Genomic DNA, 27282 nt, shown 5'->3' with positions numbered 1-27282 from the left:
TTGAACCTACTACAGAGTGGTCAGAGCAACTGATCATCCTGAATATGCTTCCTAAAGCATCTTCATGAAAAATCTTGAGGATTGATACCCATATTGATACGGTTCTGAACGTTTTTCAAATTGGCCACCTCCCCGGGGCACCTGGAACCTACCATAGAGTGGTCAGGTCAACTGATCGTCCTGAATATGCTTCCTGAAGCATCTCCATGAAAAATCTTGAAGTTTGATACCCATATTGATAGGGTTCTGAACGTTTTTCAAATTGTCCACTTCCCCCGGGGCACCTGGAACCTACCACAGAGTGGTCAGGGCAACTGATCGTCCTGAATATGCTTCCTGAAGCATCTCCATGAAAAATCTTGAAGTTTGATACCCATATTGATACGGTTCTGAACGTTTTTCAAATTGGCCACCTCCCCGGGGCACCTGGAACCTACCATAGAGTGGTCAGGTCAACTGATCGTCCTGAATATGCTTCCTGAAGCATCTCCATGAAAAATCTTGAAGTTTGATACCCATATTGATAGGGTTCTGAACGTTTTTCAAATTGGCCACTTCCCCCGGGGCACCTGGAACCTACCACAGAGTGGTCAGGGCAACTGATCGTCCTGCATATGCTTCCTGAAGCATCTCCATGAAAAATCTTGAAGTTTGATACCAATATTGATATGGTACCGGATAATATATACGTGATTGGAAGGATATACATAATTGACCATAGTATCCGGAACCAGGTTCACTGAAATGGCCATATCTCGGATATTTTTCAACGGATCTTAGCGCAACAGCCCGCATTCAATTTTCAATAAGATCTAGTTTCTAGGAAAATAGTGTTTATCGATGTAACTTCAAACCACACAAAAATACGAGCGGCAGAAAAAATGTGTTTTTGACATGGCCTCCGAAAATCCGGAACATCTCCGGTGTCCGGTGGCCAGTATTCGTGATCGCACATGTTCCTAAATCTTGACTAAATTTGCTGTCGAATGCTTCCAATTTTGTCCAATTTCATCAATTTTTCAAAAAGTTATGAGGATTTGAATTTGGGCCAAATTTTGCCTATATCAATCATTTTGCCTAACCCCTGTACATTAAACAACTGAAAACCGAAATACGCCGCTCCAAAGTTGCGAGGTGATAATGCTAGAAAGAGACGAAAGATAGGAAAAATAACACGGTGTTTAGTGCCTCCCAGAGTCACCTTAAACGATCATACTTCATACAAAAAGTGTGACATAGGGGGGAGGGCGGTTTTTGCAATGGCCAATTTTTGCCTTACGTAATTAATGGAACATTCCGTACCGCAGTCCTTCGTTTTCTGATAGGCTCAGGTGCCTCTACGACCAAGTCGATTATCTCCTTGCACTTCCCTTCTGCATCAGGCTATTTTCGCCGGCCGAAAATCCAACCTGCGTTGCATCATTGCCAAGTCGTTTCAAGACCTCTTCAAAAGCAACAACCAGTTTAGATCATCACCAGAAACCTCAGCCAATTCGTCATCGATTAGATAAGCAGAAACTGACTCTTAGTTGAAAATAGCCAAAAAGCGATAAGCGAGTATATTGTACATTCCATCACATGTGTCAGCCACTTCATTTAAATAATGTTCACTGTAAATGAATGATTCATTAATATATAATACTCAAATGGAAAGCGAAAATGAAGCGTCAACGCTAGATGGTTCTTATAGAGCAAGCCGCAACCCTAAGACTTCAAGTCTCTCTAATGGAGATTAAAGAAATATGGTTCATTAAAAAGAAGCTAAATGTAATGTGATGTAATGTTCTTTGGGAATACTTTTTCTTTCCAAATAAATCGTTCGTCAATCGTCATGCATAAGTCTACGTACTTACGAGTTTTATTGAATGTCTCACCTGTTCAGAGCATTGTTTGATTCTTTTCAATCTTCAACCACACTACACTTACCTGCCATCGTTTACGGCTGATAAGTTGCAACGAGCCTGATTCCCGTGAGCTGATCCAACGTGTACATTATCGACGCACCATTTGACGGCGTTGTGTTCAGTCTGCGGAGCGACAATTTCAGTGCCGGGCTGGCATCGCTATCACCGTCGATAGCACGCTCCACAAACGCCAGATAAGATGTCTGATCATGTTCCGAACTGACGCTGTAGGCAATAACGTCATTCGTGCTTGGGATACTAATAGCGGGAAAATTGTCCAGTGCCTCCCGAAGGGTCAACCAGAACTCTTCGCCGGTGTACTCGGACAGGAACTTTTCCTTTGCCTCGTCCAACTCGGTGTCCCACGTGGGAGAAGCAGCACGCTTTGTGTTGGTATCTATAAGTTCCTGTTTTACTTCTAGCTGTTTTTTCGGCTTGCGAGTTTTCAATTTACGATGGGAATTGATCACGGTGTCGTCCATGTTGACATCATCTACGTAATCTGGGATAGGAGGGGTTTCATCGTTCAGAATTATAGGGTCTGAATGCTGTAAGGCAGCTTTTACAACTCGAGCAATCGTTGTTTTATTAAGATTACGGTACGGCTCATCTTTAGCCGGATTATCACCATTATCTTCATGAGAGTCATCTTTACTAAATCGAATGTGATTGGGAGCAGCTCCGTTTTCCTGTATGATAGAAGGAACTTTACCCTTTCCGTAGGTTTTAACTACAACTTTCTGTGGAGAGTCCTCCTTTTTCTTTTTTGATTTTCTTTTGCGAATTCGCTTTCTCTTGGGGGTCGGAATGTCATCGACGGTACCATCTTTTCTGGTTACGGATTCTAGTTCAAGGAAAATTTTAGGCAAAGCATTATCATCATCGTCATCGCTCTCGGAATCGGAACTTGATTGCATATGTTTGATGACGTTATTTTCTTTAGCATCCGATACCCGCTTTCCATTTTGTTTTACATCGGAAACACGTGACTCATTATCGCCTGGCGCCACCAGCGCTCGTCCAGGCGCGCAAATTTGCTGAGCGACTTTCGAACTGTTCGAAGGATGTACCCTGTCAAAATGTAGAACAGTTATAGGAAAATGAGTTCTTCAGCTCTCAAAATGGCAGGGATGCCAGAATTAAATAATAACTAGTATATAATATTAATAATAATATATAGAATTAAATAATTATTCATAATTATTATAGAATAAAATCAGCATTGATCAAATTGTTTGGAAATGTCAGTATGAATCTGAATCTGTGTTATCATGTGATATTATCATAGTAATGAACGAACAACAGTAGAGCAAATCTAATCAAGATATACCCGCCCGCATAGAAATAAATCGTAGGCTGAACGGTTATTATTATACATTTTTTATTCCACGTTCGATCATCATTAACTGTATGATACATGTGAAATCATATGATTAATACATTTACCGACCTGATCATACAAAATTATTGTCGGATTATAGATGTTGCAATAATGATTACTAGAATGATGAATGAAAAATAATCTGTAGTAAAAGTATCATTAATCATATAATCTGGGTTGTTTTTTACACACGACTATGTTTTATTTTTATAGTGCAATAAATATATTTCTGTCAGCGGCAGTTGTTCGACTTGAGCCAACGGTCATAATTTTTCTCAAAGTCGGCGGTAATACAAAAAAGTGAAAGTGAACGCGAAGGAAAATAACAATTGTATAATAGAACAGGATTAAAATGCATGTAAGTGAAAACTTTATGATATCAAATCGTGAAATAAATCTGATTTTAAATATTTCTAGAAGCGTCCGTTTCCTCCCACATCAAGATGAAAACGTAAAATCGCTAACTAGGTTGGTGGTAAAACGGTGCCTGAACTGCGAGGATATGCCTACGAAGGTAAGAATCTTCTTTGATGAACCTTCTTTAATATATGTGGTGTGCGAAGAGTGAAATATCAAGACTTAACGTTGACCCAATAACTGAACGGTATCACAACAGACCGTGTCAAGATGCCGAAACTCTGATAGATACACTAATCCGTCAGCACAATGTATCCGATTTTCCCGTATTGCGTCACGACCAATTGTAATAAACTTTCAGCCAGTGTTCAACTATTGGGTTGCTGTCATTTGCCATTTATGTTGTATCCGGGATTGCAGCGCTATCCCAAATATATCAAATCCCTATCTTGTGTCTTACAGATTAGCGCACCCTGATACTTATAAATCATAGTCCTTAAGAAAGGAACCATCACTACTAAATGAATTAATCTTTTTTTTGTATAATTCGCAGGCAAAACTGTTGAATGAACATCGGTACATAAAATATTCTAAAATCGCATGTTTTCTTAAATTAAATGTTTTCGTTAATTTGTAATAAAACATGTCGAATAAAAGTATATTGGAGGAACAGCTGAAATTTATGAGAAAAAAAAACAAAGTAAGCTAAGAGTATATTCTTCCAAGAATGACAATCGTACCTAGAAAATAAGAAGAAAATGCTAAGAGGCAAATAATAAATAAAATAAAATAATAATAAATAAAATATATAAAACTAACTTTTTAGCACAGACAAACAGACGTAACAGCTAGAACAACTTTTTGAAAAATCCATCACCCAATTACTTTATCTCTCGTGCACGTTGCACGAAATGTTATTTAGTACAACATCGTCAACAGAAGGCGCTAGTGTGAGATGTCAAACATAAAGGAAAACAATGCGCGCGCCTCTGTGTGTGAAACTCGCAAGCAGCTGACTTTAAAACGACCGTTGAGTTGATGGACGATGGGAATTTCATTAGTGTTACGTCTGTTTGTCTGTGTTTTTAGTGTTGGTTTATTTAATGAAATGAAAACCCGAATGTGAATATTACCTGTACGGTATTATGTGAAATAATATTATACATATTATAATGCAATAATCATACAATTGAACGATTATCGTACAGCGTTTAATTCAAATCAAAAGCAGAATCGTTAAGAAAAATCAAACGATTTAAAGTTTTTGTTGAATATAATCATAACTCGAATAATCACTAGAAACAAAAAAATGAAGATAAACTAATGATTCATGGTAAAATGTCTTCGCAAAAATATATGAAAAAGTTGATGTTTTTGAATGGTAACGATACTTAACAACCCATTCAATGTATCATCCAAAATCAGATTATCATAGAGCCTATCCTAAATATCATACAAGGTATGATTAACGTACGGTATTTCAAATGATTCCATTAACAATTCTACTTTAATTTTCAATACTCAAAAAACGATAGCTAGAAACATAATCGTATAATACCATTCTATTCGGGCGCATAGTTGAAAAAAAGGTCTGCCTTATTGTTGTTACTAATAACATTTATCAGGAGATATTGTTTCCTGGGTGGTGCGGATAGAATCGATTTGGTTGACAAGCTAAAGCCAAAAAATCCTATTGTGCCGGAGTCAAACATGGAAGATTGTGGTTATGTTCGTTTCAGATATTCTTATGTTCGTTTCAGTTTCTAAATATGAGTAGAAGTATTGTCGTTATTTGAAAACAAATTAAAAATAAAATAAGTTTAAGTTTTGTATTTGTTGTGACAAATAAATATCTTCCCATCATATTTCGAGCGGTGAATTGGTAAAGAAGCAATTAAAAAATAGGTACTTGCTAGAAAATTTCTCGAAATCTAACAGCCGATTGAAGCGAGAATGAATGCACACCATAGTCAAGTCATGTAGAGTCTCGCGCATTTGGGTGCTCACATGCAGCATGAAAAGAGAAAATCGAAGAGCGGGAAATGTTTGTCAACTAAATAACTGCGAAATAATTTTGCTCGGATTAATTTCAAAATATCCCATTACTCGCTTGAGAGCAAAAAAGCGAATCTATCCGCAGGTGAGGTAAATTATCCATAGGTTAGAGAATGAAGGTAATACTCATACTCAATTAAGTTGAAAACCGGACTATCGAAGTTGGATTTTTCTGGCAATCCGTGCTTAAACCCAACTTCGCTAGTGGCGCGCTAGTCTAATTAGGTGCTAATAAGACTAGCGCGCCACTAGCGAAGTTAGGTTTAACGTACGGATTGCGAGAAAAATTCAACTTTGATAGTCCCCGATTCCGGTTTTCAATCTGATTAGCGATACTATATCATTAGAGAATAAAGCCCTCTGTTAAAAATGAGTGCTTCCAAATTTTACTGTTTTGTTTTTGCACATTTGTAAGACGCGCTACCGTATCAAGGAGAATTATGCCTTTTTTTCTCATAAGCAATTCTTTCGAACTATATTACCAGCTATTCAAGGAATACCAGATCATCTTCGGAATATTTCTTTTCCCTCTATCTTTTATGAAAAATATAAAAATGTCAATTGGAACAAAAGATATTTTACTGATGGTTCCCACATTAACGGATACACTGGCTTCGGTGTTTTCAACGAAAATTCGATAACCTTCCGAAAGCTTCAAGAACCGCGTTCGGTAGAGCTGGCAGTAATTAACTTAACTTTGGGGATTATTTCCTATCAGCCTGTAGACCATTATTTCATCTTCTAGGATAGTCTTACTTCTATCGAGGCACATTAACCGTTGTTATATAAATTCTGATAATAGTCTAGGTCAGAAAAATGATATTTTTGTGTTTGAGACATTTTAAGACATCTTTTGGAGTGAGCAACGTCTGTTGATGAAAAGTCAACATATCAGAACGAATGAACCATCAGCCCAAAACGTCAGGCCCATATATTAACTGTCAACGGTTGAGTCAAGTGCCCTGCGTTTGAATCATATTATTTATTCCGTACGTCAAACAAGACCGAAAATGTCGAGGAAGCATTTTCCATTTATTTTTTTAATTTCAAATTGAGCAATGTTCTTTCGACTTTTGAGTCGGAAGAGAAACTGACGCGTTCAAGACGATTAACTTCATCGTTCCCTGAAAGAAAATCGCATATTGACTCCCGAAATGTAACAATATGTTTGTTTGAAACGTATTCAATTTTGGTGCTACGACAAACTGTAATTTTGTTTGGTATAATTAAACCTCAAATAACGGGTGGCCACTGAAGAACGGGAATTTCAATACTTCAATTATTTTCTATGAGAACATCAACACAGAGAACAGACGTTCATCTTTGATCGTGAAGTTGTGTAAAGCCTCGTACTGGTAATTTTGAAGTATGTCATTATGCCCCCGTTACGCGGTGCTAGTGTGCTGATAATGTTGGTAAAAATTAGCCGTATTTTACTTTTCAGCGCTAGTTTTCATTCCGATTCACCACTACAGTCGCGATTCGCTGGTTAGGCCACAACCTCTACCCAACTAATGAATTCGGTTTTCTAGTTGGGTCAATTGACAGCCATTTGATCATGTGTATTTCGACTTGAACATCACAAATGATGTCCATTGACGCCCGTTGTCCGTGTAAAACATGAATTTTGACGTACGGTTGCTTTTTATTTGGACCATGACCCATAACCAGCAGAGGTCCAACTAAAAAGTGATCCAAGTATTAAAATCCCAACCAGCGAATCACGACTGTAGATGGCAGCATCACTTTGTTTACGTAGTGTGAGTCAACACCATCGCTTGGTGAGATTGAGTTTGTATGTCGGGTAATATGCGTTGGCGGCGCTCAGTTATAAAACATGCCATCAAAACAGGAAGCACTGTGGTACGCATTGTACAAGTACACGGTGGATAAGAGGCAGCACCCGGAAATGGCATCCGTCCAGTGGTCATGTGACACCTGCAAGATTAAACTACGGCGCACAGCGGACCACGGACCATATACTATTATTCATTAATCTAAGTTTAAATACTAAGGACTACTATTTATACAACGTATATCAGATTGAACTGTACTTCTTTGTAGTTTTCTTCCCGAGACATTTTCACCACTCCCGCTATTTAGTGGCCACCCGTTATTTTTGTTGGTACCATACTTTTTCCGCGTGCTTCATATGAAGTTTCTTAAGGGCCTCATATATGGCCCGGCAAAACTCTGGAGATTGTCGTCTGTGGAATCCCGAATAAATATTGCAATGACATGAAGCTTTTTACGGTAGCGAAAATATCGTCATTGTTAATCTTTCTGCTAAACATATTGATTTTCTTAAACTCGTGTCCTGCTTCTGAATATTGTATCGCCAGCACTAAATTGATTTGCAACTTCCGACGTTTCACTTTCGACATCATGAACGCCAAAACAAAATTTGAGTTTGCCACCAACACATTGTCGGAAGAGCGTTCGGAAGTGTGGAAATCGACTTCCGAACTTCAATTTGGTGCCAGAGACGTTGTCAGCGACAAAACACGCGTCATACAAACAGTTTTGGTCTAAATGCACAATACGAGTACAGTAGCCGTTCGATAACTGCAAAATGTTTACTTTTCAGTTAACGAATGCCGTTCAATAACTGCAACGCATTCTAGACGTCAAACGGTTGTCAATCGACGTCAGATGCAATAAAAGTGCATCTAAATGTGCAGTGCAATGCAGCTGTCATTGAGTCTGACGTCAGTTTGAAGTTTAGCGGTCCGATAACTGCAAAACTGTTGCAACTATCGAATTGCAGTTAAAAAGCATTGCAGTTAAATGACTTGCAGTTATCGAACGTCTACTGTACCAACATTAATAGCATTAATAGTGTTGTGACGCTTGCCATTTAAACAGTGATAAACAAGGCGTAACTCTTTGTAAAAATCTATGAGTTATGCCGCTTCTATTTAAATTGGGTACGAAAACCATTAAGGTGAAGGTGGGTTGAGTACCAAAACAATAAAGTTTTGAAAGTATTGGTACAATAAAAACTGTCATATACTGTAGTAGTATTGGTGTCGTATTTATAAAAAAATAAAGAAATATTAGTAGGGTTGTTCAAAAAATGACCCAGCTCCACCACGCTCATTCGTTTCCGTCCCATGCTCCGAGTGTCCTCCAAAAACCGATTTGAGCAAAAACTGGTTTAGTACAAGCCGGTTCAAAACATTATTTTTGATATTATTATTGACGAGGTCCCAAAAAGAAGAAAACGACGGAGCGGAAATTCAAAATATTCAATTTGGTACAATAGGCAAATAAAAAATTTAAAGAATCGCAAACAAAAATTACATAAAGCTTACAAGCTTGACCAGACGAATGAAAATTTGGAAAAATATTTAGACATCTGCGATCAATTAAAATTAGCAATTGATGTGGCATTTGAAGAACACAGCACGAAAACAGAAAACGAAGTAAAGTCATGTCCAAAGAACTTCTTCAATTACGTAAAATCAAAATTAAAATCAGGCAATTTTCCGTCAACCATGTATTTAGACGAATGCGTCGGTATTTGCTCGGAAGATATCTGTAATCTTTTTGGAGATTTCTTCCAAGAAATATACACCACCTTTTCGGAACAAGATCGCGACCTAGATTTTTTTGCGCCTATCCCAGAATTCGCTAGGGATATCGGTGTTAATCAGATCATGGTGAACGATATTCTAAACGCTTTAAAAAACTTAGATGCATCTAAAGGCCCTGGTCCTGACGGTATTCCACCGATATTTATGAAGAGTCTGGCTAAAGAGCTGACTGCACCTTTGTTTTGGCTCTTCAGATTGTCATTGGAATCCGGAAATTTTTCCAGGGTATGGAAAAGCTCCTATCTTGTGCCTATCTTCAAATCAGGCAAAAAATCTGACATTCGTAATTACCGTGGAACAGCCATTATCTCTTGCATTCCCAAACTTTTTGAATCCATTATCAATGAAAAATTATTTTCACAACTTAAAAACAGAATTACGAATAAGCAGTATGGATTTTTCAAAGGTCGCTCTACCGCTACAAATTTAATAGAATTCATTGACTATTCTCTTAATGCTATGGATAATGGTAACTACGTGGAAGCTCTATACACTGACTTTAGCAAGGCGTTTGATCGCATTGACATTCCAATGTTACTCTTCAAATTGCAAAAAATTGGAATTGAGCCAGGACTCCTTAGATGGCTCGAATCTTATCTCACAGACCAGCAACAAATAATAAAATTTAACGGAAAGAAATCCAATCCCATTCAAGTCACTTCAGGAGTTCCACAAGGCTCCACAAGGAAATAAAAAATGAAGACGACTTAATCATATTCCAGAATGAAATACACATGTTCTATACATGGTGCAGAAAAAGCTTATTGCAACTGAATGTTAAGAAATGCAACATAATATCATTCAACAGAAAAAGAATAACACCAAATACACAAATTGTACTAGGGAACAATACTGTAGAAAGACACGAAAGAGTTAGGGATTTGGGAGTGATTTTAGATTTCAAACTAACTTTTGTTGATCACTATAACACAATCATCCACAAAGCTAATAATATGCTAGGCTTTATCAAGCGTTTTTGCTTCAACTTTCAGGATCCCTACACAATAAAAACACTATATATTTCATATGTACGATCTATACCGGAATATTGTAGCATTGTATGGTCGCCTTATACAACCACACATGAAGAAAGACTAGAGTCAGTACAAAAACAATTTCTATTATACGCTCTTCGTAAATTAGGTTGGACGTCATTTCCTCTTCCATCTTATGAAGCACGTTGCATGCTTATAAATATACAAACTTTGAAAGAGCGTCGAGAATGTGCAACGGTTTCATTTGTTAACGATATAGTTTCTCAACGTGTTGATTCAACTGAAATTTTATCGAAATTTAACTTTTACATACCTTCTCGGCTACTTCGACATAGAACATTATTTTTAACCAACCACTGCCGAACAAATTACGCCAAATTTGGGCCTCTCAACCGAATGATGGCTGTTTACAATCAACACTGCGAAACTATTGACTTAACAATGTCTCGGCATAACATTAGACATTATTTTCAAAGAACATTACAAATTCAGCAATATAAATTCAAAATCAAAATTATACATCACTTTACTAAAAAAACTATTATTTAATTATACTATAGCATTACAAAAACAAACATGTATATGTATATGTACTAGTCTACGTTGTTTGACGAAATAAAATAAAAAATAAAAAAACTAGGAAGCAAATAAAGCCACTACATGGGAAATAATAAGTAGAGCTCTTGTTAATAAATAGAAAAACATATAATTTGTTGGTGGCAATATAGTTGCCACTGCCTTATAAAGGTTTAAAAGATTCCAACGGATTTCTGGGATTTCTAATTTTATTTATCTGGTTTAAAAATGTTAGGGTTGTATACAAGACACGACTGCTCGACGTAAACTACGTGAAACCAAATGGAGTAGACTGAACCAATTATTCCGATTCATATAGAAGACAGGGAATTATCCCACCGACACTACTATCCAGCTTAAGCAGTATCTCCCATTCTGTGAGGGAGTAGGGACCCAACTGTCTAGCAGCTGAGCCACCCCATTCATACACCCCAGTTCAAAAATTGATAATACCCTAAAAGTAGACAATTGCCAAGGATGGAAACGCGTAGCATAGGAGATGCATGTGCATGAAAGAACTAAATTTTCAATAGTTTAGCGTTGATACTCAGAATTTTCAATACTACTGGCAAATTGGTGGAGAGTTCGCGAATCGATTGATATATAAATCTTTAAAATCCATTGAGAGATAAAGGACTTATCAATGTTACAAATCTTACATGATTTCGTGACGGTCCCCAATTTTGAAATTTTCATTTTACACCCTGTATCCGAGTCTTCCCCTTAGACGTAGTTTACGTCACAAAAAAAAACTTAATGAAAATGTTATCTAAGGGTCTGTCTCAATTGGATAATTAAACTGAAATTAAACTTAAAAGTGACATTTCAATAATTATCAAATAACCCTGCTCGCAGAGCAAGATTACTTTTGACAGATATCGAATCATTTTCCATCGATGTCCTATTGGAATTGCTGGGTAGCACCAGCCATTCTTGTAACGGGGTGATTTTTTAATTTTCGAACTGTCACTTTTAAGTTTAATTCTTCAATTGAGACAGACCCTAAGTACATCACATTACAATCAACAGAATCTATATTTTGCATAACTTATGAAAATAAAATTATTTTTCCCCCAAATACAGACAATACAGATTTTTTAAGATTGCCAATACAGATTTACGAAAAAATCATCTGACAGCCCTGGCCGCCGGTGCCACCGTTGTTTTGATGCAGTGAGTGCTAAGTCTGTCTCATTTGGAGAATTAAACTTAAAGTGACAGTTCGAAAATTAAAAAATCACCCCGTTATAAGAATGGCTGGTGCTACCCAGCAATTCCAATAGGACATCGATGGAAAATGATTCGATATCTGTCAAAAGTAATCTTGCTCTGCGAGCAGGGTTATTTGGTAATTATTGAAATGTCACTTTTAAGTTTAATTTCAGTTTAATTATCCAATGGATCAATCAATCAGCAAAAACTGCCGCTATGAAACGAACAGATCGAGCCACTGTAGACATGTTCTGTCAAAACAACACGAATAGAAATATGCGTATACAGTGCCGCCGTTGTTTTGATGCGGTGAGTGCAAAATGAGTAACCTTGATTGATCCATTGAGACAGAACCTAAATGAGTTACCTTGATTGATCAATGCCATCCGGCTCAATGCGAAAATGTCAGTCCCGCAATATAAATATTATTAATAAATATTAATAAGAAACGAACTTACCTTAATAAATCACTTTCTCGTATCACGTCCAAATTATCTTCCTCCATAAATAATACTCCATCGTCATTAGTAATAAAAATTTGATTCAATCCAAAAACGCACCTAACATGTTTCGTTAGACAAGAAATTCGCTTCCATTTATCGCGTTTGCCGACAAACACTTTTTGTCGATGATCAGTAAAGAAATCACTTAAATTTAACTGATATCGCTGCATTGCTCAACTGAAAACTTGAATACTCGTACATGTACAAAATTACATTAATTCGACTGTTTTAGAGAAGTACAAAATTATTTGTTTTGTTTTATATTAAAATGTTTTGGATCGTCATTTGCGAAACGATTGCACTCGCGCGAATGTCGGGACCGGGAATGCCATGACGAGCGTGAGTGGCACATTTGGAACTCACCGAAATCTAATGACATTTCGCTAAATCAACTGTGGTTGAACGAAAAAGGTAAACAAAGGACCGTGCGCGAAACGCGTAAAATTTTTGATTCCGCAGCAAATCGATTTCCGGCATTTCCGGGGCACGCAATGGATCATCCTCGACCGTGCGGTTGTAAAGGCCGTCGAACTTGTCTTCACTGCGAAAAGGACTTTGAAATAGAAAGAGTTGACTTTTTCAAAATATTCAAGGTAGGTTCCTGACAATATTTACAATGTTCAAATGATTTGAAAGTTCTCTGCTCATTTTATTTGTAATTTTTATTTTAGAACTGTAAAGCTTACTCTTTCTGTCCATGGTGCAATAGGATCTATCCGGGATGGGACACAGACAAGATAATGGAAGAACACGACCAAAATCATGGTGGCGACCCGGGCGAAGACTATCCGGGTGTGTACATCGATACTCAATTTCTGAGTGAGGCAGAGGAAGCTGAACTGATGAAGGGTATCGACGAAATGCCGTGGGATATATCCCAGAGTGGCCGACGTAAGCAGAATTTTGGTCCAAAGACTAACTTCAAGAAGACCAAGCTTAGGGTTGGTAGCTTTGAAGGTTTTCCAAAGTTCTCAGAATTTGTCCAACGAAAGTTCGATCAAGTTCCTGTGATGGAAAAATTTCAATCGATAGAACAATGCTCATTAGAGTACACACCGGAGAATGGCTCCTCTATTGATCCCCACATTGACGATTGCTGGATTTGGGGAGAAAGGATCATTACGGTGAATTTGCTGAGTGACTCGGTTCTTACAATGTCCAGATACCGCAAAGAGAATGGCAAGAATCGTTACAATTTGGATCTTGTACAACAGTACAGAGAGAAATTGATTGCTGACCTGGTAGACGAACAGATTATGGATGGTTTCGACGATCTTATAGTTAGGATTCCGATGCCAAGGTGAGTCACATTTCGTCACTGCAAAAATTGCCCATAATGCACAAAAAACCCACTCATTCCAGACGATCGCTATTGGTTCTGTATGGACCTCCCAGGTATCAATGGGAACATTCAGTTCTACGCGAGGATATTACCGAACGCAGAGTGTGTTTGGCTTATCGAGAATTTACGCCAATGTATTTGGAAGGCGGTTGTGAATACAGTAAAAGTGAAGAAATTTATCGGTTGGCGAAAAACTTTTGGAACCATTTAAATTTGTAACAGTTGAATAAACCAGGTTGGTATAAAAATTGATTGGATGACTGCCATTAGCTATGAAAAGACAAAAAAAATGATAAGTTTTTTTTGTTCATTTATTTTATTGTTCACTAATACTATGGTTAAATAGGTTCAAAGACAGTACCCTAACAGTAAAACATTTGGATTAGTCGTATACAATACCTCACCTTTATCGGCTAGTGCCACTTAACTACACAATCGATACACATACAGAAGAATCGAATTAAAACAAAAACATAAGTCAACAAAACCGCCTTCTAAACGTTGAGAAACAGCGTCAATGGGCAATGGTCACTGCCGTACACACCCGTCCGGATGACGTTATCCACCACTTTACCGCTGATCCGCTCGGATGCGATAAAATAGTCCAAACGCCAGCCCACGTTCTTCGACCGCGCGTTGCCCATATATGTCCAGAATGTGTACGCTGCCTTCTGGTCCGGATAAATCTGCCGGAATGTGTCAACAAAGCCCAACGACAGTAACTTCGTCATTCCATCTCTTTCCTCCTGAGTAAATCCGGCGTTCTTCTTGTTGGTTTTTGGATTAGCCAAATCGATTTCCTCGTGAGCCACGTTCATGTCGCCGCATACTATTACGGGCTTCTTTTTGTCGAGATCTTTCAGATACTTGTGGAACTTTTCGTCCCATCGCATTCTCTTGGGCAGAGTTACGAGCCCTCGACCTGCATTCGGAACGTACACACAAACAAGGAAGAACTTTTCGTATTCCGCCGTAAGCAACCGACCATCAACATCCTGCTCTTCGTCCCCGAGTCCGTAGGTAACGTTGATGGGCATTTTCTTCGAGTAGATAGCCACACCTGCATAGCCGCCCGTTTTACACAACCAGTACGGATGGTAACCTTTGATTTGGCGTGCTTCCTCTGGCAGCTGGTCTTCAAGGCACTTGGTTTCCTGGATGCACAGAATGTCCGGGTTCTCATGCTCGAAAAAGCTTAGCCCATCTTTACCTACCCAACTGCGTAGGCCAGCCACATTCCAGCTGGAAATTTTGAAATTAAACTCCTTACCGGGCAGGTCAAAGTTCAACGACGAATAGTCTGTGGCCGATTTGTTCACCTTCGGGGCCGCTGGTTTCTTTTCCGCTTTTGGTTTCTTCTCCGCCTTTGGTTTTTTCACCGTTTCTGTTTTTAACTTTTTGCGCTGAGTAACTGAAAAGAATAAATTTGGTTTTTATTAAGACCGAAGATTTCAATGTGAGATATTCATAGTTCAATAATTTGGAGAGTAAAATTTAAACAACTTACGAGAGAGCAGCTTGTCGATAAAGGTACGTTTACGACCGAGCATTCTTGAAGTCAACAAAAAGTCGAAAAAATACAAATAGATCTGTATAGAGCTAGAAAAATTAAACAACTGTTAATAGCCGGAGTCGTGCGTATGAGGATTTTATATCATCGGATATGTACCTAATAACTGCACGTCAGAAGTGGAGAACTGCGTACTGTACCTAACAGGTATGAATAGAGATTTAAGTGGAGTGTAGCAACAATATTTCGCATGGTTTCTACCTGTGTCAGGTCAGGAACTATGCGAAACAAGTGAAATTTTTGCAGTCGCAGTATGCGTGAAATAATATTATATGTGCTTATTAATATTGGATTCGGATTAAAATTGGCCAAAATGTTTCGATAAGAGGAATATGAAGGCGATTTGGTGGATAGAGGCCTTTTCAATGATGTCAAGGTATCACTAAAGTGTCTCTCAATTTTATTGATGACTAGGCAAATTTTTGAACTCACGAAAATAAATTTTTCTACCGGTCTAGGCAATTTTCGGTTTGGACATTGTATCGATTTCCCTGGGCATGAAAGTATCATCGTGTTAACAGGGTGTCTACTTGAAATCCGGGTTAAAAATTCCCTGAGTTTTTCCAGGTTTTAAAATCATATGCAAAAATCGGTCTCGGCAAGTTAGAATTTGGAAATATATGCGGGCACATATATGTATCTTACTTTCATCTTTATAATACTTGTTTGAATACAGAAAACTTTGGAGAATTCTAATTGTTTTCGAATCTAACTCGAAGGGTTTATTTCCACAACTATAAGTTCTTGCTCTTGCTTTTTGTTACTATTTCAAGAGTAAATGTTAACAAGAATATAGATTCGGGAGGATATACTCCATGATAAATTATTTTTTGAGCAGGTCCATTGCAGGGGCACTGGTGCTGATGATGCATTTTTACTTGTTTTACACAGGTTTTCTTTGTCTCCAACAAATGAGCAAATGAGCTTGGCTATGTGGACTGCTTCTCCGATTTTTCATCGCACTTGTATCATGTCGTGATGAGCTTGTTTTCGTGGCTTGTACAGGGAATCAAAACTGACGAACATGATAATGATAACTGCATTATCCTTAGTGTAACACTTCACGATCATTGCAGCTAGCGATTGCTCGTTGGAAGTAAACATTTAAGATAACAATTCCGTAGCAAAATTTGGCTTTTCATTAACTGTCACTCTAGGATCCCCATTTTGGGAGAGCATAACAATAAGTCATTTTGCTGCTCAAATAACAACAGAACAGCCGTCGAAAATGCTCAGCGTCTCTGTGATTTGACGATTATCATTAGTGTTGCATGATCCGATCTAAGTAAGATCCTGATAAATTATACCCCTGATATGCGGCAATTATTTTGAGCAATGATTGCGATGTCGTGTATGGGTGGTTTTATCGTAGCAAAACATCCGAAGATGACGATTTTTTGATTCCCTGGGCTTGTAACGATTGTAAGAGTCGTCTATCGTTTTCAATTAAACTAGTGCATTGAAAGTTAACATAATTGAAACGTTTTATCTAAGTAAAAACAACAACGACTAAATTGAAATTTGCTTTGAATATACAGTGTTGACCCGATTTTATCACATTTTCGACCCGATTTTGTCACCCCATTTTTTTTTTTAATTTTAGTCGTTCTTTTTATTTCCGTCAATAATAAGCAAACAACATTGATTTTAATGAAACAACTTTTACCGCCTGTAGTTTATTACGAACGGCTTCTAAGTACCTGGGAAATATTCTGTAAGCAATTTAGACAAAAAATAACGGGTACGTTTCCGCATTTGGCCTTTCCAAGCCATAAAATGATTATTATTTGTGAAATGAATAAAAAAATTGGAATTTTTTTCCGAGTTTGTCACATACCCTGTTTTATCACCCCAAAATTCACCAGGGGGGTGATAAAATCGGGATATTACTGTATTTAAAAAATAATTCCCGGTTTTTCCATGTTGAAAATCCGCTGAGTATTCCCGGTTTTCCAGGTTTTTTTTTCAGAGAATAGACACCCTGGTTAACCTCATGATATACGAATGCAAAAATGGTACCATGGCATAGAAACCTCGCCGTTAACAACTATGGAGGCGGCGGCAATGTGAGGCGTCAATGTCTTGTTAAAGGTTCTTTCTAAAATTACGTAACGCTAATTTTTTTTTTTTCAAAAACACACTCAGTGCGCAAGTGTCAAAAAAGGTGTCACGGAACTTAACATTGCCACATGGATTGTAAAATGCATGATTTGTGGTGGAACCTCTCACGCCAAGGACACCTGTCTTGTGAGAGAAGATTCCAATAAATTTAAATGTGCAATCACACATCCAATTTCTGGGAATGCCCTGCACGCAAAAAGGTTGTGAATTCTCGTGCGAAATTGATGACGGGAAATTCCAACCCGTAATGCTGGGTAGACACCTTTACGTGGTGTGTTACGGGGTAAGGTCTACCACGGTTACATTGCCAGCTACATGCAAATCCTGACCCAACGAATACCTTCCTCATTATCCAACTCCGTGGTACTTATGAGGGTGTCGCTAAGTCGGTGGCCTCTCGTTAAGTAAGTATCACATCAACATTTCCTTTCTCTCCCTAGTTACGGTGAAGATGGGCGTGGCCAGGAGTAGTAATCCTCATGCTTTTGTTATCTTTGTTAAAGATTGGAATCAAGGACCACTCCCCTTCTTGATTTCTGATAGCATTCTAGATAAGGATCTCAAAAGTAAAACATGAGTATCACTAGTGTCCAATCTACGAATTACACCGTAACAATGCTAATGCTAATGCTAATTGATGACGGGAAATTCCAATAGGGTTCGACGGGTAAAAATATTTCAAACGCTCAAAATCCGCAATAATTTGCCGGTCGAGCAATTCATACCCACCACAATCAACGAACAAATTTCATTCCTTCCTCTAACCGGGTAGCAAAAATTTCGTTTCTGAAAATTTACCGACGATGAATGATTTTCATACCCATTCTTCAACGGAAAATTACGGTCGTACTACTACTCAGGTCTACTCAGGGGCCCTCCTTAGCCGTGCGGTAAGACGCGCGGCTACAAAGCAAGACTATGCTGAGGGTGGCTGGGATTGGAAATTGTCTCGACTTCCCTGGGCATAAAAGTATCATCGTGTTAGCCTCATGATATACGAATGCAAAAATGGTAACCTGGCTTAGAAATCTCGCAGCTAATAACTGTGGAAGTGCTTAATGAACACTAAGCTGCGAGGCGGCTCTGTCCCAGTGTGGGGATGTAATGCCAATAAGAAGAAGAAGAAGACTACTACTCAGGTAGTATGTCTGAATCCGATTTCGATTTTCTAACATTCTAACAGAACAATTGCATCACATGATTGATGCAATGTTCAAAGCAAATACCAAAACTGAAGCTGTTTAGGTTGGTATCAAATTTACTCAAAAAAAAATGTTATTTGACTTCGGTTTAATGGATACAAATATTTTTATGGAAATTTTAAATTGGAATGCCCGCTCTTCAAAGGGTAAGGATGAATTATTTAACTACCAACAGTTTATAATTTAATATATTGCTACCATATCCACATTTGATTTGATTGATCATGGGTATGATGACCGTGCATTTTGTAGTTCCTACTCCGTGGTTGACCAGAACAATCGCAATTACACAGGGAATCAATGGGTGGAAGCATGGGATTTGCTTTCCAACCTCAATGTACACAGTCCGAGATTCTTGTATTTTAAATGGTCGATAACGGCACTGGCCACGCCATCACGGTCTATCGGGGATGGGAATGAATTGATGATGCAGTGACTCGCCCATTGTAAGCCGCCCACTCAGCTATCGAACCGCCAGAACTAATCAAGATATAAGGTAGAAGATAGAAATAAAACGGGCCTGGGATTGAACCCACGACCTTCTGCGTAAGAGGCAGAAGTGGTAGCCAAGCCCGTTAACACATTTTATTTGCTTGATCATAATAGGTACAAATGAACTTTTTACAACAGGCAATCCAAAAATAGTGACTTTAGTGACCATTTTCCGAAAAATAGTGACTTTAGTTACTTTTGGATGCAAATAGTGACCTTTTAGTGACTATACTCAAAAAAGTGACCAAGTCACTAAAAAGTGACTCGCTACCAGGCCTGTAAGAAGTCGTTCGTAATAAACTACAGGCGGGGAAAGTTATTTCATGAAAATCAATGTTGTTTGTGGTATTATTTACGAAAATAAAAAGAATGACAATTTTTTTTGGGGTAACAAAATCGGATCGACAACGTGATAAAATCGGGGAGTTACAAAATCGGGTCAACGCTGTATTGAGACATTGCAACAAATGTCCAATAAAATAATTTCCAATTTAAGACAAACATCGTTGCAATCTTCTATTGCAACGATCAGTTCCTTGTACTCTCAGAATACAATAGGTTGAGTTTAGTTACGTTAAAGACATTGGAATTTCTATGTGGTTCAATAAAACCAAAGAAAAAATCCTAACTGCCAGAGGCAATTGAAATACTATATATAATAGCCCTGTTGGTCTGTCCGGTGGCTAGCCAACCAGATGCAGCACGCGGGGAAATTCTCACAAAAAATAAAATATTTGACACTTCAATTCTTTTTTACTATCAGAGGCAGAAAACAAAACCAGTGACAACCTTAGATAACCAGACACAGCATTTGATGAAAAAAAAAATCACAGACAACAGACGTTGAACATTTTGATTTTTTATTATGCATAAACCGTTTATATTAAAAAAATACTTGCCACGGGCGCTACTGCGTCCACAAATATACTAGTGTATTAATAATTACTAAAAATGTATCATAACTAATAAGGATGATAGTGTTAAAAAAACACGGAACACCAAGTCTAAGAGATGAATGCATGTATTAGATAACTAGCCAATGAAGCCCAAGTCCTGGTGTTAGGTGGGACGCAAAACAGCCCTGACACGACGGCCCTCCGACGAGACAGGAGGTTTGCGCAGAGGTTAAAATTTAAGCCGCCAACGCGTGTTTGGGTGGCAGCCAATCAACGCAAGGATGTGCAAGCTGAGGATAAAAGGCCGATTCTTCAACTATAGCATCATCAACGTGCATAGCCCACACGAAGGGAGACCCGCAATGAGAAAGAAGCGTTGTGTACAGCTGGAGCAGACATACGATGGATACCCACTGCGGGACGTCAAAATCGTCATCGGTGACATGAACGCTCAGGTAGGAAGGGAGGAAATGTATAGCCGGTCATCGGACCGGACAGTCTACATGCCGTATCGATAATGTGACTAGACGTTTCGGCGTTTCGCGGGACGCTGCATTTTCCAACTTCGTTTTACAAATTTATTCATACAGCCTAACAAATATTTTTCCAATTTTTTGGACCAATGTGAAATTCACTTTTAGCCAGTGACGCAATCCAGATAGGCGTTCCGCGTTTCACAGGACGCTTGCTTGTTGCTAACGCATCGAGCGACAACGGCCAACGATGCATAAACTTTTCAGCCTCCCGCGGAATGGTGCACAGAGGGACGAATTCTTAGAAAGAGGGTCAAAAGGTCATTTTTCAAAATGATGTATTCTATTTTTTAAATATTTTTCTCGCATTATACAGGTTATAAAACATTGTAAATTACTTTGGTTGAGTCAATTTGACGATATTGTGCCCATTGGGGTACCTCTGAAGTTGGCATGAAAACTGTTTTTAACACCATTGATAATATATAAATATGAAGTATGATATCTTTGCAATATTTTTCAAATTTGTTATTCAATCATTTCAAACTCAATACATCTTCAAAGATAAAATAATCAATTATCAATTGCATACATTGTATCACAAATTCATGAAATATTCACCCTTGGCTTATGGAGTTGAATTTGGGCTTATTTCGAAATTTACTCATTTCGTGGTGTTTTCATGTGTTCAGAAAACAATTTACCCATCATTACCCAGCGCTGAAAATCGCATGGCTACTAGTTTATATTATATATTTTCAAACTAAATCAAATTTAGGGCCCGCCAGGGCTCCCAGTTTTTTCTGAGGCATTTGAAAATGACGTGAAATACATAGAAATGTCGCGTCAAAGTATGTATATGTACTGAATGTTACAACCACAACAATCGTTATGAATGTAGTTGAAAATGATAAAATTTCATCACAGTAAGTATAATAAACCCATTTGTTCTCATTTTAAGCCATATTTGTACTTTTGACCGTCTTTTTTTCAATCCGTCCCACTGTGTGGTGGTCCGAAGCATTTTCTATGAGAAGTTAAACCGGCAGCAATACGAAGATCACCTGAATGGCGATATGGTAATGAACGACGGCGGTACGGTTATGACCCTAGGAGCACGCACGCAGGACATACGACTTCCGGCTCCGAATCTCCAGGAAATCCAGGAGGAGATCGGCCGGCTGAAAAACAACAAAGCCCCTGGAATTGACCAACTACCAGGAGAGCTGTTTAAACACGGTGGTAAGGCACTGGCTAGAGCGATGCACTGGGTCATTACCAAGATTTGGGAGGAGGAAGTTTTGCCGCAGGAGTGGATGGAAGGTGTCGTGTGTCACATCTACCAAAAGGGCGATAAGCTGGATTGTAGCAACTACCGCGCAATCACATTGCTGAACGCCGCCTACAAGGTACTCCCCCATATTTTATGCCGCCGACTAACACCGATTGCAAGAGAGTTCGTGGGGCAGTACCAAGCGGGATTTATGGGTGAACGCTCTACCACAGATCAGGTGTTCGCCGTACGTCAGGTATTGCAGAAATGCCGCGAATACAACGTGCCCACACATCATCTATTTATCGACTTCAAAGCAGCATATGATACAATCGATCAGGACCAGCTATGGCAGCTAATGCACGAAAACGGATTTCCGGATAAACTGATACGGTTGATCAAGGCGACGATGGATTGGGTGCTGTTCGTAGTTCGAGTTTCAGGGGCATTCTCGAGTCTCTTCGAAACGCGCAGAGTGTTACGGCAAGGTGATGGTCTCTCGTGTTTGCTATTCAACATCGCTTTGGAGGGAGTAATACGAAGGGCAGGAATAGACACGAGTGGCACGATTTTCACAAATTCCGTCCAGTTATTTAGTTTCGCCGACGACATTGATATCATGGCACGTAACTTTGAAAGGATGGATGAAGCCTACATCAGACTGAAAAGTGAAGCTAAACAGATTGGACTAGTCATCAACACATCGAGACGAAGTACATGATAGGAAGAGACTCAAGAGAGGTCAATGTAAGCCACCCACCACGAGTTTCTATCGGTGGTGACGAAATCGAGGTGGTTGAAGAATTCGTGTACTTGGGCTCACTGGTGACCGACGATAACAATACCAGCAGAGAAATTCGGAGACGCATCATGGCAGGAAATCGTACGTACTTTGGACTCCTCAACACGCTCCGATCGAATAGAGTTCGCCGCCTTACCAAACTGACTATCTGCAAAACGCTTATTAGACCGGTAGTTCTCTACGGGCACGAGACTTGAACGATGTTCGTGGAGGACCCACGCGCACTGGGAGTTTTCGAAAGGAAATGTCTGCGTACCATTTATGGTATGGTGCAGATGGCGGACGGTACGTGGAGGAGGCGAATGAACCACGAGTTGCATCAGCTGTTGGGAGAACCATCCATCGTTCAAACCGCGAAAATCGAAGACTGCGGTGGGCCGGACACGTAGCCAGAATGTCGGACAGTAATCCGGTGAAAATGGTTCTCGACAACGATCCGACGGGAACAAGAAGGCGAGGTGCACAGCGGGCAAGGTGGATCGATCGGAAGACGATTTGCGGACCCTCCGCAGACTGCGTGATTGGCGAAGTGCAGTGCAAAGTCTCGAGCTGAATGGAGAAGACTTTTATGTATTGCACAGGAAACTCCGGCCTTAGTCTAGTAATAAAATAAAGATAATATAACTAGTTAAAAAAAAAATAATATTGCAATTCTATACAAACTTTGAAAAGGGCGTAACAGCCAAAATTTATTCCTTCTGATTCTTATATATGTAGACGAAGAATCAGAAAAAAAATGTGGCTGTTACGCCCTTTTCAAATGTTGGTCTAGAATTTTGATCTACGCCGGGTCAGCTGGTTGACATGCGTTATATATGTGTTCCATTCAAGATTTATTGCGAGTACTTATCACTTATGATACTGAAAGATCGTGTTAAAATGAAGGTTAAAGTACTGACAACCCCGATTATAAAAATCATAAGCAGAACGGAGGTAGGCATAACTTCCAGGAACCAACCATCGCCATATTGACGTGGCCAGGATTTAATGAATCAAATCAACTTAGTAACCAAAACTTGATTCCAACTGCCTCTGCTATTAGCATAGTAACGCACCAATGAGAATAGATAGTATTTATTTTCATTGGTAATGGAACGTACACACGGTCAAGCAGTTTGACCAACATTAACTCCACCTCTCGTTTATTCAAACATCCATCAAGTTTTACCAACAGCGGCACGAACAATCAATTTATTCGACCTACAATAACACACACGAACGACCGAAGCGCCAACTTGAGCACCAACCATCAAAAAATATATGGGGGTTTGTGCAACTTCACTACAAATGCTCAAACATGTTCGGCGAACCTTGACTTCTTAGAATGGGATACACGAAATGACGGAGCAAACTTGAAAAGCGACTGCTTTCAACTGAGGTTTATTAAGAAGTTACTATTAGGAAAAATAACAAACTGTTAGTAACTAAGGTAAGGAGGGCGTAGCTAGGAATATCAAGATTGCTTAGGCTACTTAGATTACACCCCCTCTCAATAAGATAATCCAATCATCATTCGCAGGGTCTTGAATCGGTTATGCTCCAGAGCCTTCGTGAAAATATCTGCCAATTGATTTTGCGTTTTGATGGGTTCAATTTTCAACACTCCAGATGCCACATGATCACGCACGAAATGATGTTTGATATCAATATGTTTCGTACGTTTTGTTTCCAGGTTCTTTGCCATACAAATACAACTTCGGTTGTCCTCATACATAGTGATGTGTATGTTCGATTCTTGTAGATCTTCAAGTATTCCTTTCAGCCAGAGAGATTCGGCAACTGCTGCACTGAGCGCGATGTACTCCGCTTCACTAGACGAAGTTGCAACAGTGGTCTGCTTCTTGCTGCACCAGATTACCGAGGATCCAAATACTTTAAACAGATAGCCACTCACTGATTTCCGATCCTCTGTGTCGGACGCCCAATCGGCATCAACGTATCCAACCAAAGGTTTGCTTGTTGGGTCTCGCTTGAAATTCAGCTTCGTTTTTATCGTACCTTGCAAGTATCGAACAATTCGTTTCAGGGCTTGCCAATGTTCAGTGGTCGGTTGTTGCTGAAAACGCACCAAATATCCGACAGGGTAACAAATTTCAGGTCGCACATTTAGCATTATTTACATCAGTGATCCCAGTAGCTCACGATATGGTTGACTTGCATCTGGTCCACTTCGACTAAGCGTGAGGCCTTTCTCCATTGGTGTACGAGCTGGATTACACTCGGACATCCCAAAATGGTTCACAAGTTTTTCGATACTGGTATCTTGAGAAAGCTGTAGTTGTCCATTGCCACGATTATACATAATCTTCATGCCCAAAAAGTTTCGGAGCTCCCCACAGTCAGACATTTCGCACTTCGTTGCAAGATCCTTCTTCAGCTTCATTACTGACGGAAGATTGCGGCCAGCCACCAGCAGGTCATCAACGTACAGAATTAGCACCAGCTCATCGTCTTTATCGAACTTCGTGCACAGGCAATAATCATGTCTTGATCTCTTGAAGCCCATCTCGAGAATTGTTTCGTTGAATCGTTCATTCCAACATCTAAGTGATTGCTTCAAACCGTATAAAGATTTCAGCAACCGACAAACTTGACCAGGTTTTGCTGATTACACTCCGGGACTTTCATAAAGATGCTTTTCTTCAAGCGGCCATGGAGAAACGCAGTACGTGCATCCATTTGGTGGAAAAGTATTTTCTGTGAACGCCAACTGCCAATACGGTTCTGATTGTAGCTAGTCGAGCTACCGGTGCATAGGTTTCTTCATAGTCGTGTCCTTGCTTCTGAAGGTATCCCTTCGCTACAAGACGGGCTTTGAAGCGAACCAATTTTCCGTTCTCATCTTCCTTCAAATTGAACACCCACTTGGATTTCAGAGGTTTAGTATCTTTGGGACAGGTCACCATTTTCCAGACATCGTTCTTCCTCAGTGACTCCAGTTCGCTTGCTACAGCACTCATCCAATCGTCTCTGTCATCTCGACATGCAATCTGACCGTATGTTTCGGGTACATCTGTAGATAACGGGACCGCAGAAATTGCTCCATAGCCAACAAAATAGTCTAGGAACTTACCCGGAAAGGAGCGCTCCCGATCGCTACGCCTCACCAACGGTTGCCTTTCGGATTCGTGGTTTTCTGATTGCGATGCTGTTGGTTCCTCTATCTCATCATTGGTTTCGTTTGACTTGTCATCATCGGATTCATTTGATAGCTCATTGGTCGGTATTGTTTTGCTGGTTTAACTGCTCAATTTGTCTAGTGACTTCTGGCTCTTGATGTGCTTGCGTTGCGACTTCTTTATCCCCCTCTTTTTCGTAAGAATATTGCACTACCAACGGCGACTCTATATTAGCTTCCGCTTCAACTTCATTCGGAAAACGACATTCATCGAACTTCACGTCACGCGCCACGATGATCTTTCGACGAGTTCGGTTCCAAAGCTGATAACCGTTCGGCGCATAGCCAACCATCACAACCTCAAAAATTTTGGCATCTAGTTTCTTTCGTTGCTGTCCAGGTATCCATGCAAATGCTCTGCACCCGAAAATTCGAAGCTTCTCCAGATTGGGCTTTACTCCCATCCATAACTCAGCGGGAGTCAACTGGACCGACAGAGCATTCGTTAACGCTGCTTCACACCACATCCTTTTCGGCATTTTAGAATCTAAAAGCATTGCACGTACCTTTTCAATAAGCGTTTGGTTGAACCGCTCGGCCACTCCGTTCTGTTGCGGGGAATAAGCAACTCTCGTCTCAATCTGAATGCCTTTATTCTTATACCATTTCTTTTGCTCGGTTGATCCGTACTCTGTGCCTTGATCCACCGTTAGTTTTGAAATTTTCTTGCCGAAAGCTGCTGTCACCATCGCTTCATATTCTCGGAAACGCTCGAAAACATGGTTTTTCTTCTTCAGCATATAGATGACCGAGAAGTGGCTGTAATCATCGATGAATGAAACAAAATAACGCGATCCATCCCATGTCGGGGGGGTCAATGGGACCACAGACGTCCGAATGAATCCTCTCCAAAACACGAGTCGCTCGTTGACGTGTACCGTTGAAGGGCTCACGGCACTGCTTTCCTTGTATACATGGTTCGCAAAATCCGATCTTCTTCGGCTTTGTATCAATACCCTCCACCATGTTGTGTTGCATCAGCTTCAAGATTGAATGTTGGTTTAGATGTCCTAGTCTACGATGCCATAAATCCCTAACTTCCGGTTGGCATACATTCGCATAACAAGCATTCAATTTGACTTCCAACTCGTATAGACTGCCGTTCAGGTACGCCATAGCAATAGTCGTGTCATCTTTCCGCAAGGTAGCTTGTCTACCACAGAACAGTACCGATATACCAGCCTTGGCCAGCTTCTTCACGGACATCAGGTTGTCTCTTACAGGGTGTCGACTTAAATTTGAGAATAAAATTCCCTGACTTTCCAGAACATTCCTCGAAAAATGCCAGGTAGGAAAAAGGTTTTTTTCTTAATTCCCAAACTGCCTGTAACCGCATATTTGTGCCAACTTTGCT

The 27282-nt window shown here is 39.5% G+C and overlaps 3 protein-coding genes and 1 long non-coding RNA gene across 6 annotated transcripts in view; 2 read left to right on the top strand and 2 right to left on the bottom strand.

The window, feature by feature from the left end:
• Positions 1 to 1829: 1829 nt before the first annotated feature.
• On the bottom strand, positions 1830 to 12891 carry LOC134212504 (uncharacterized). The gene is made up of 2 exons (XM_062690444.1): positions 12535 to 12891; positions 1830 to 2975 (listed from the first exon to the last, which is right to left on the bottom strand). Exons 1-2 carry the CDS (start codon positions 12747 to 12749, stop codon positions 1937 to 1939), a joined length of 1254 nt encoding a protein of 417 aa, XP_062546428.1. The 5' UTR covers positions 12750 to 12891; the 3' UTR covers positions 1830 to 1936.
• On the top strand, positions 3580 to 4398 carry LOC134212506 (uncharacterized). Its single transcript, XR_009979287.1, has 3 exons — positions 3580 to 3643; positions 3703 to 3799; positions 4196 to 4398. It is a non-coding gene; the product is annotated as an uncharacterized LOC134212506 (long non-coding RNA).
• Positions 12892 to 12960: 69 nt separating the features above from the next.
• LOC134212505 (alpha-ketoglutarate-dependent dioxygenase alkB homolog 4) lies at positions 12961 to 14152 on the top strand. The gene is made up of 3 exons (XM_062690446.1): positions 12961 to 13172; positions 13251 to 13879; positions 13942 to 14152. The coding sequence occupies exons 1-3, from the start codon at positions 13071 to 13073 to the stop codon at positions 14138 to 14140; spliced, it is 930 nt and encodes a 309-aa protein (XP_062546430.1). The 5' UTR covers positions 12961 to 13070; the 3' UTR covers positions 14141 to 14152.
• A 62-nt stretch (positions 14153 to 14214) lies between these two features.
• The window catches only part of LOC134212503 (DNA-(apurinic or apyrimidinic site) endonuclease), a 51841-nt gene continuing 38773 nt past the window's right edge, over positions 14215 to 27282 (bottom strand). For all 3 annotated transcript variants that reach the window (XM_062690442.1, XM_062690441.1, XM_062690443.1), the window contains one exon: positions 14215 to 15332. In XM_062690442.1, coding sequence (XP_062546426.1) covers positions 14416 to 15332 — 917 coding nt within the window. In that variant the 3' untranslated portion in view covers positions 14215 to 14415. The remainder of the gene's footprint in view (positions 15333 to 27282) is intronic.

Source organism: Armigeres subalbatus, chromosome 2 (genome assembly GCF_024139115.2).
Source record: "Armigeres subalbatus isolate Guangzhou_Male chromosome 2, GZ_Asu_2, whole genome shotgun sequence".
Lineage (NCBI taxonomy): Eukaryota > Metazoa > Arthropoda > Insecta > Diptera > Culicidae > Armigeres > Armigeres subalbatus.
This window is presented reverse-complemented; position numbering and strand designations above follow the sequence as displayed.

What these genes read in the sequence shown, in the direction of transcription:
- LOC134212504 (XM_062690444.1), bottom strand. Translation starts at nt 12,749, where the DNA reads ATGCAGCGATATCAGTTAAATTTAAGTGATTTCTTTACTGATCATCGA. An exon ending in CGAGAAAGTGATTTATTAAG is followed by an intron (nt 2,976 to 12,534) that starts GTAAGTTCGTTT and finishes ACATTTTGACAG; the next exon opens with GGTACATCCTTCGAACAGTT.
- LOC134212505 (XM_062690446.1), top strand. Translation starts at nt 13,071, where the DNA reads ATGGATCATCCTCGACCGTGCGGTTGTAAAGGCCGTCGAACTTGTCTT. An exon ending in ACTTTTTCAAAATATTCAAG is followed by an intron (nt 13,173 to 13,250) that starts GTAGGTTCCTGA and finishes TTTTTATTTTAG; the next exon opens with AACTGTAAAGCTTACTCTTT. An exon ending in GTTAGGATTCCGATGCCAAG is followed by an intron (nt 13,880 to 13,941) that starts GTGAGTCACATT and finishes CACTCATTCCAG; the next exon opens with ACGATCGCTATTGGTTCTGT.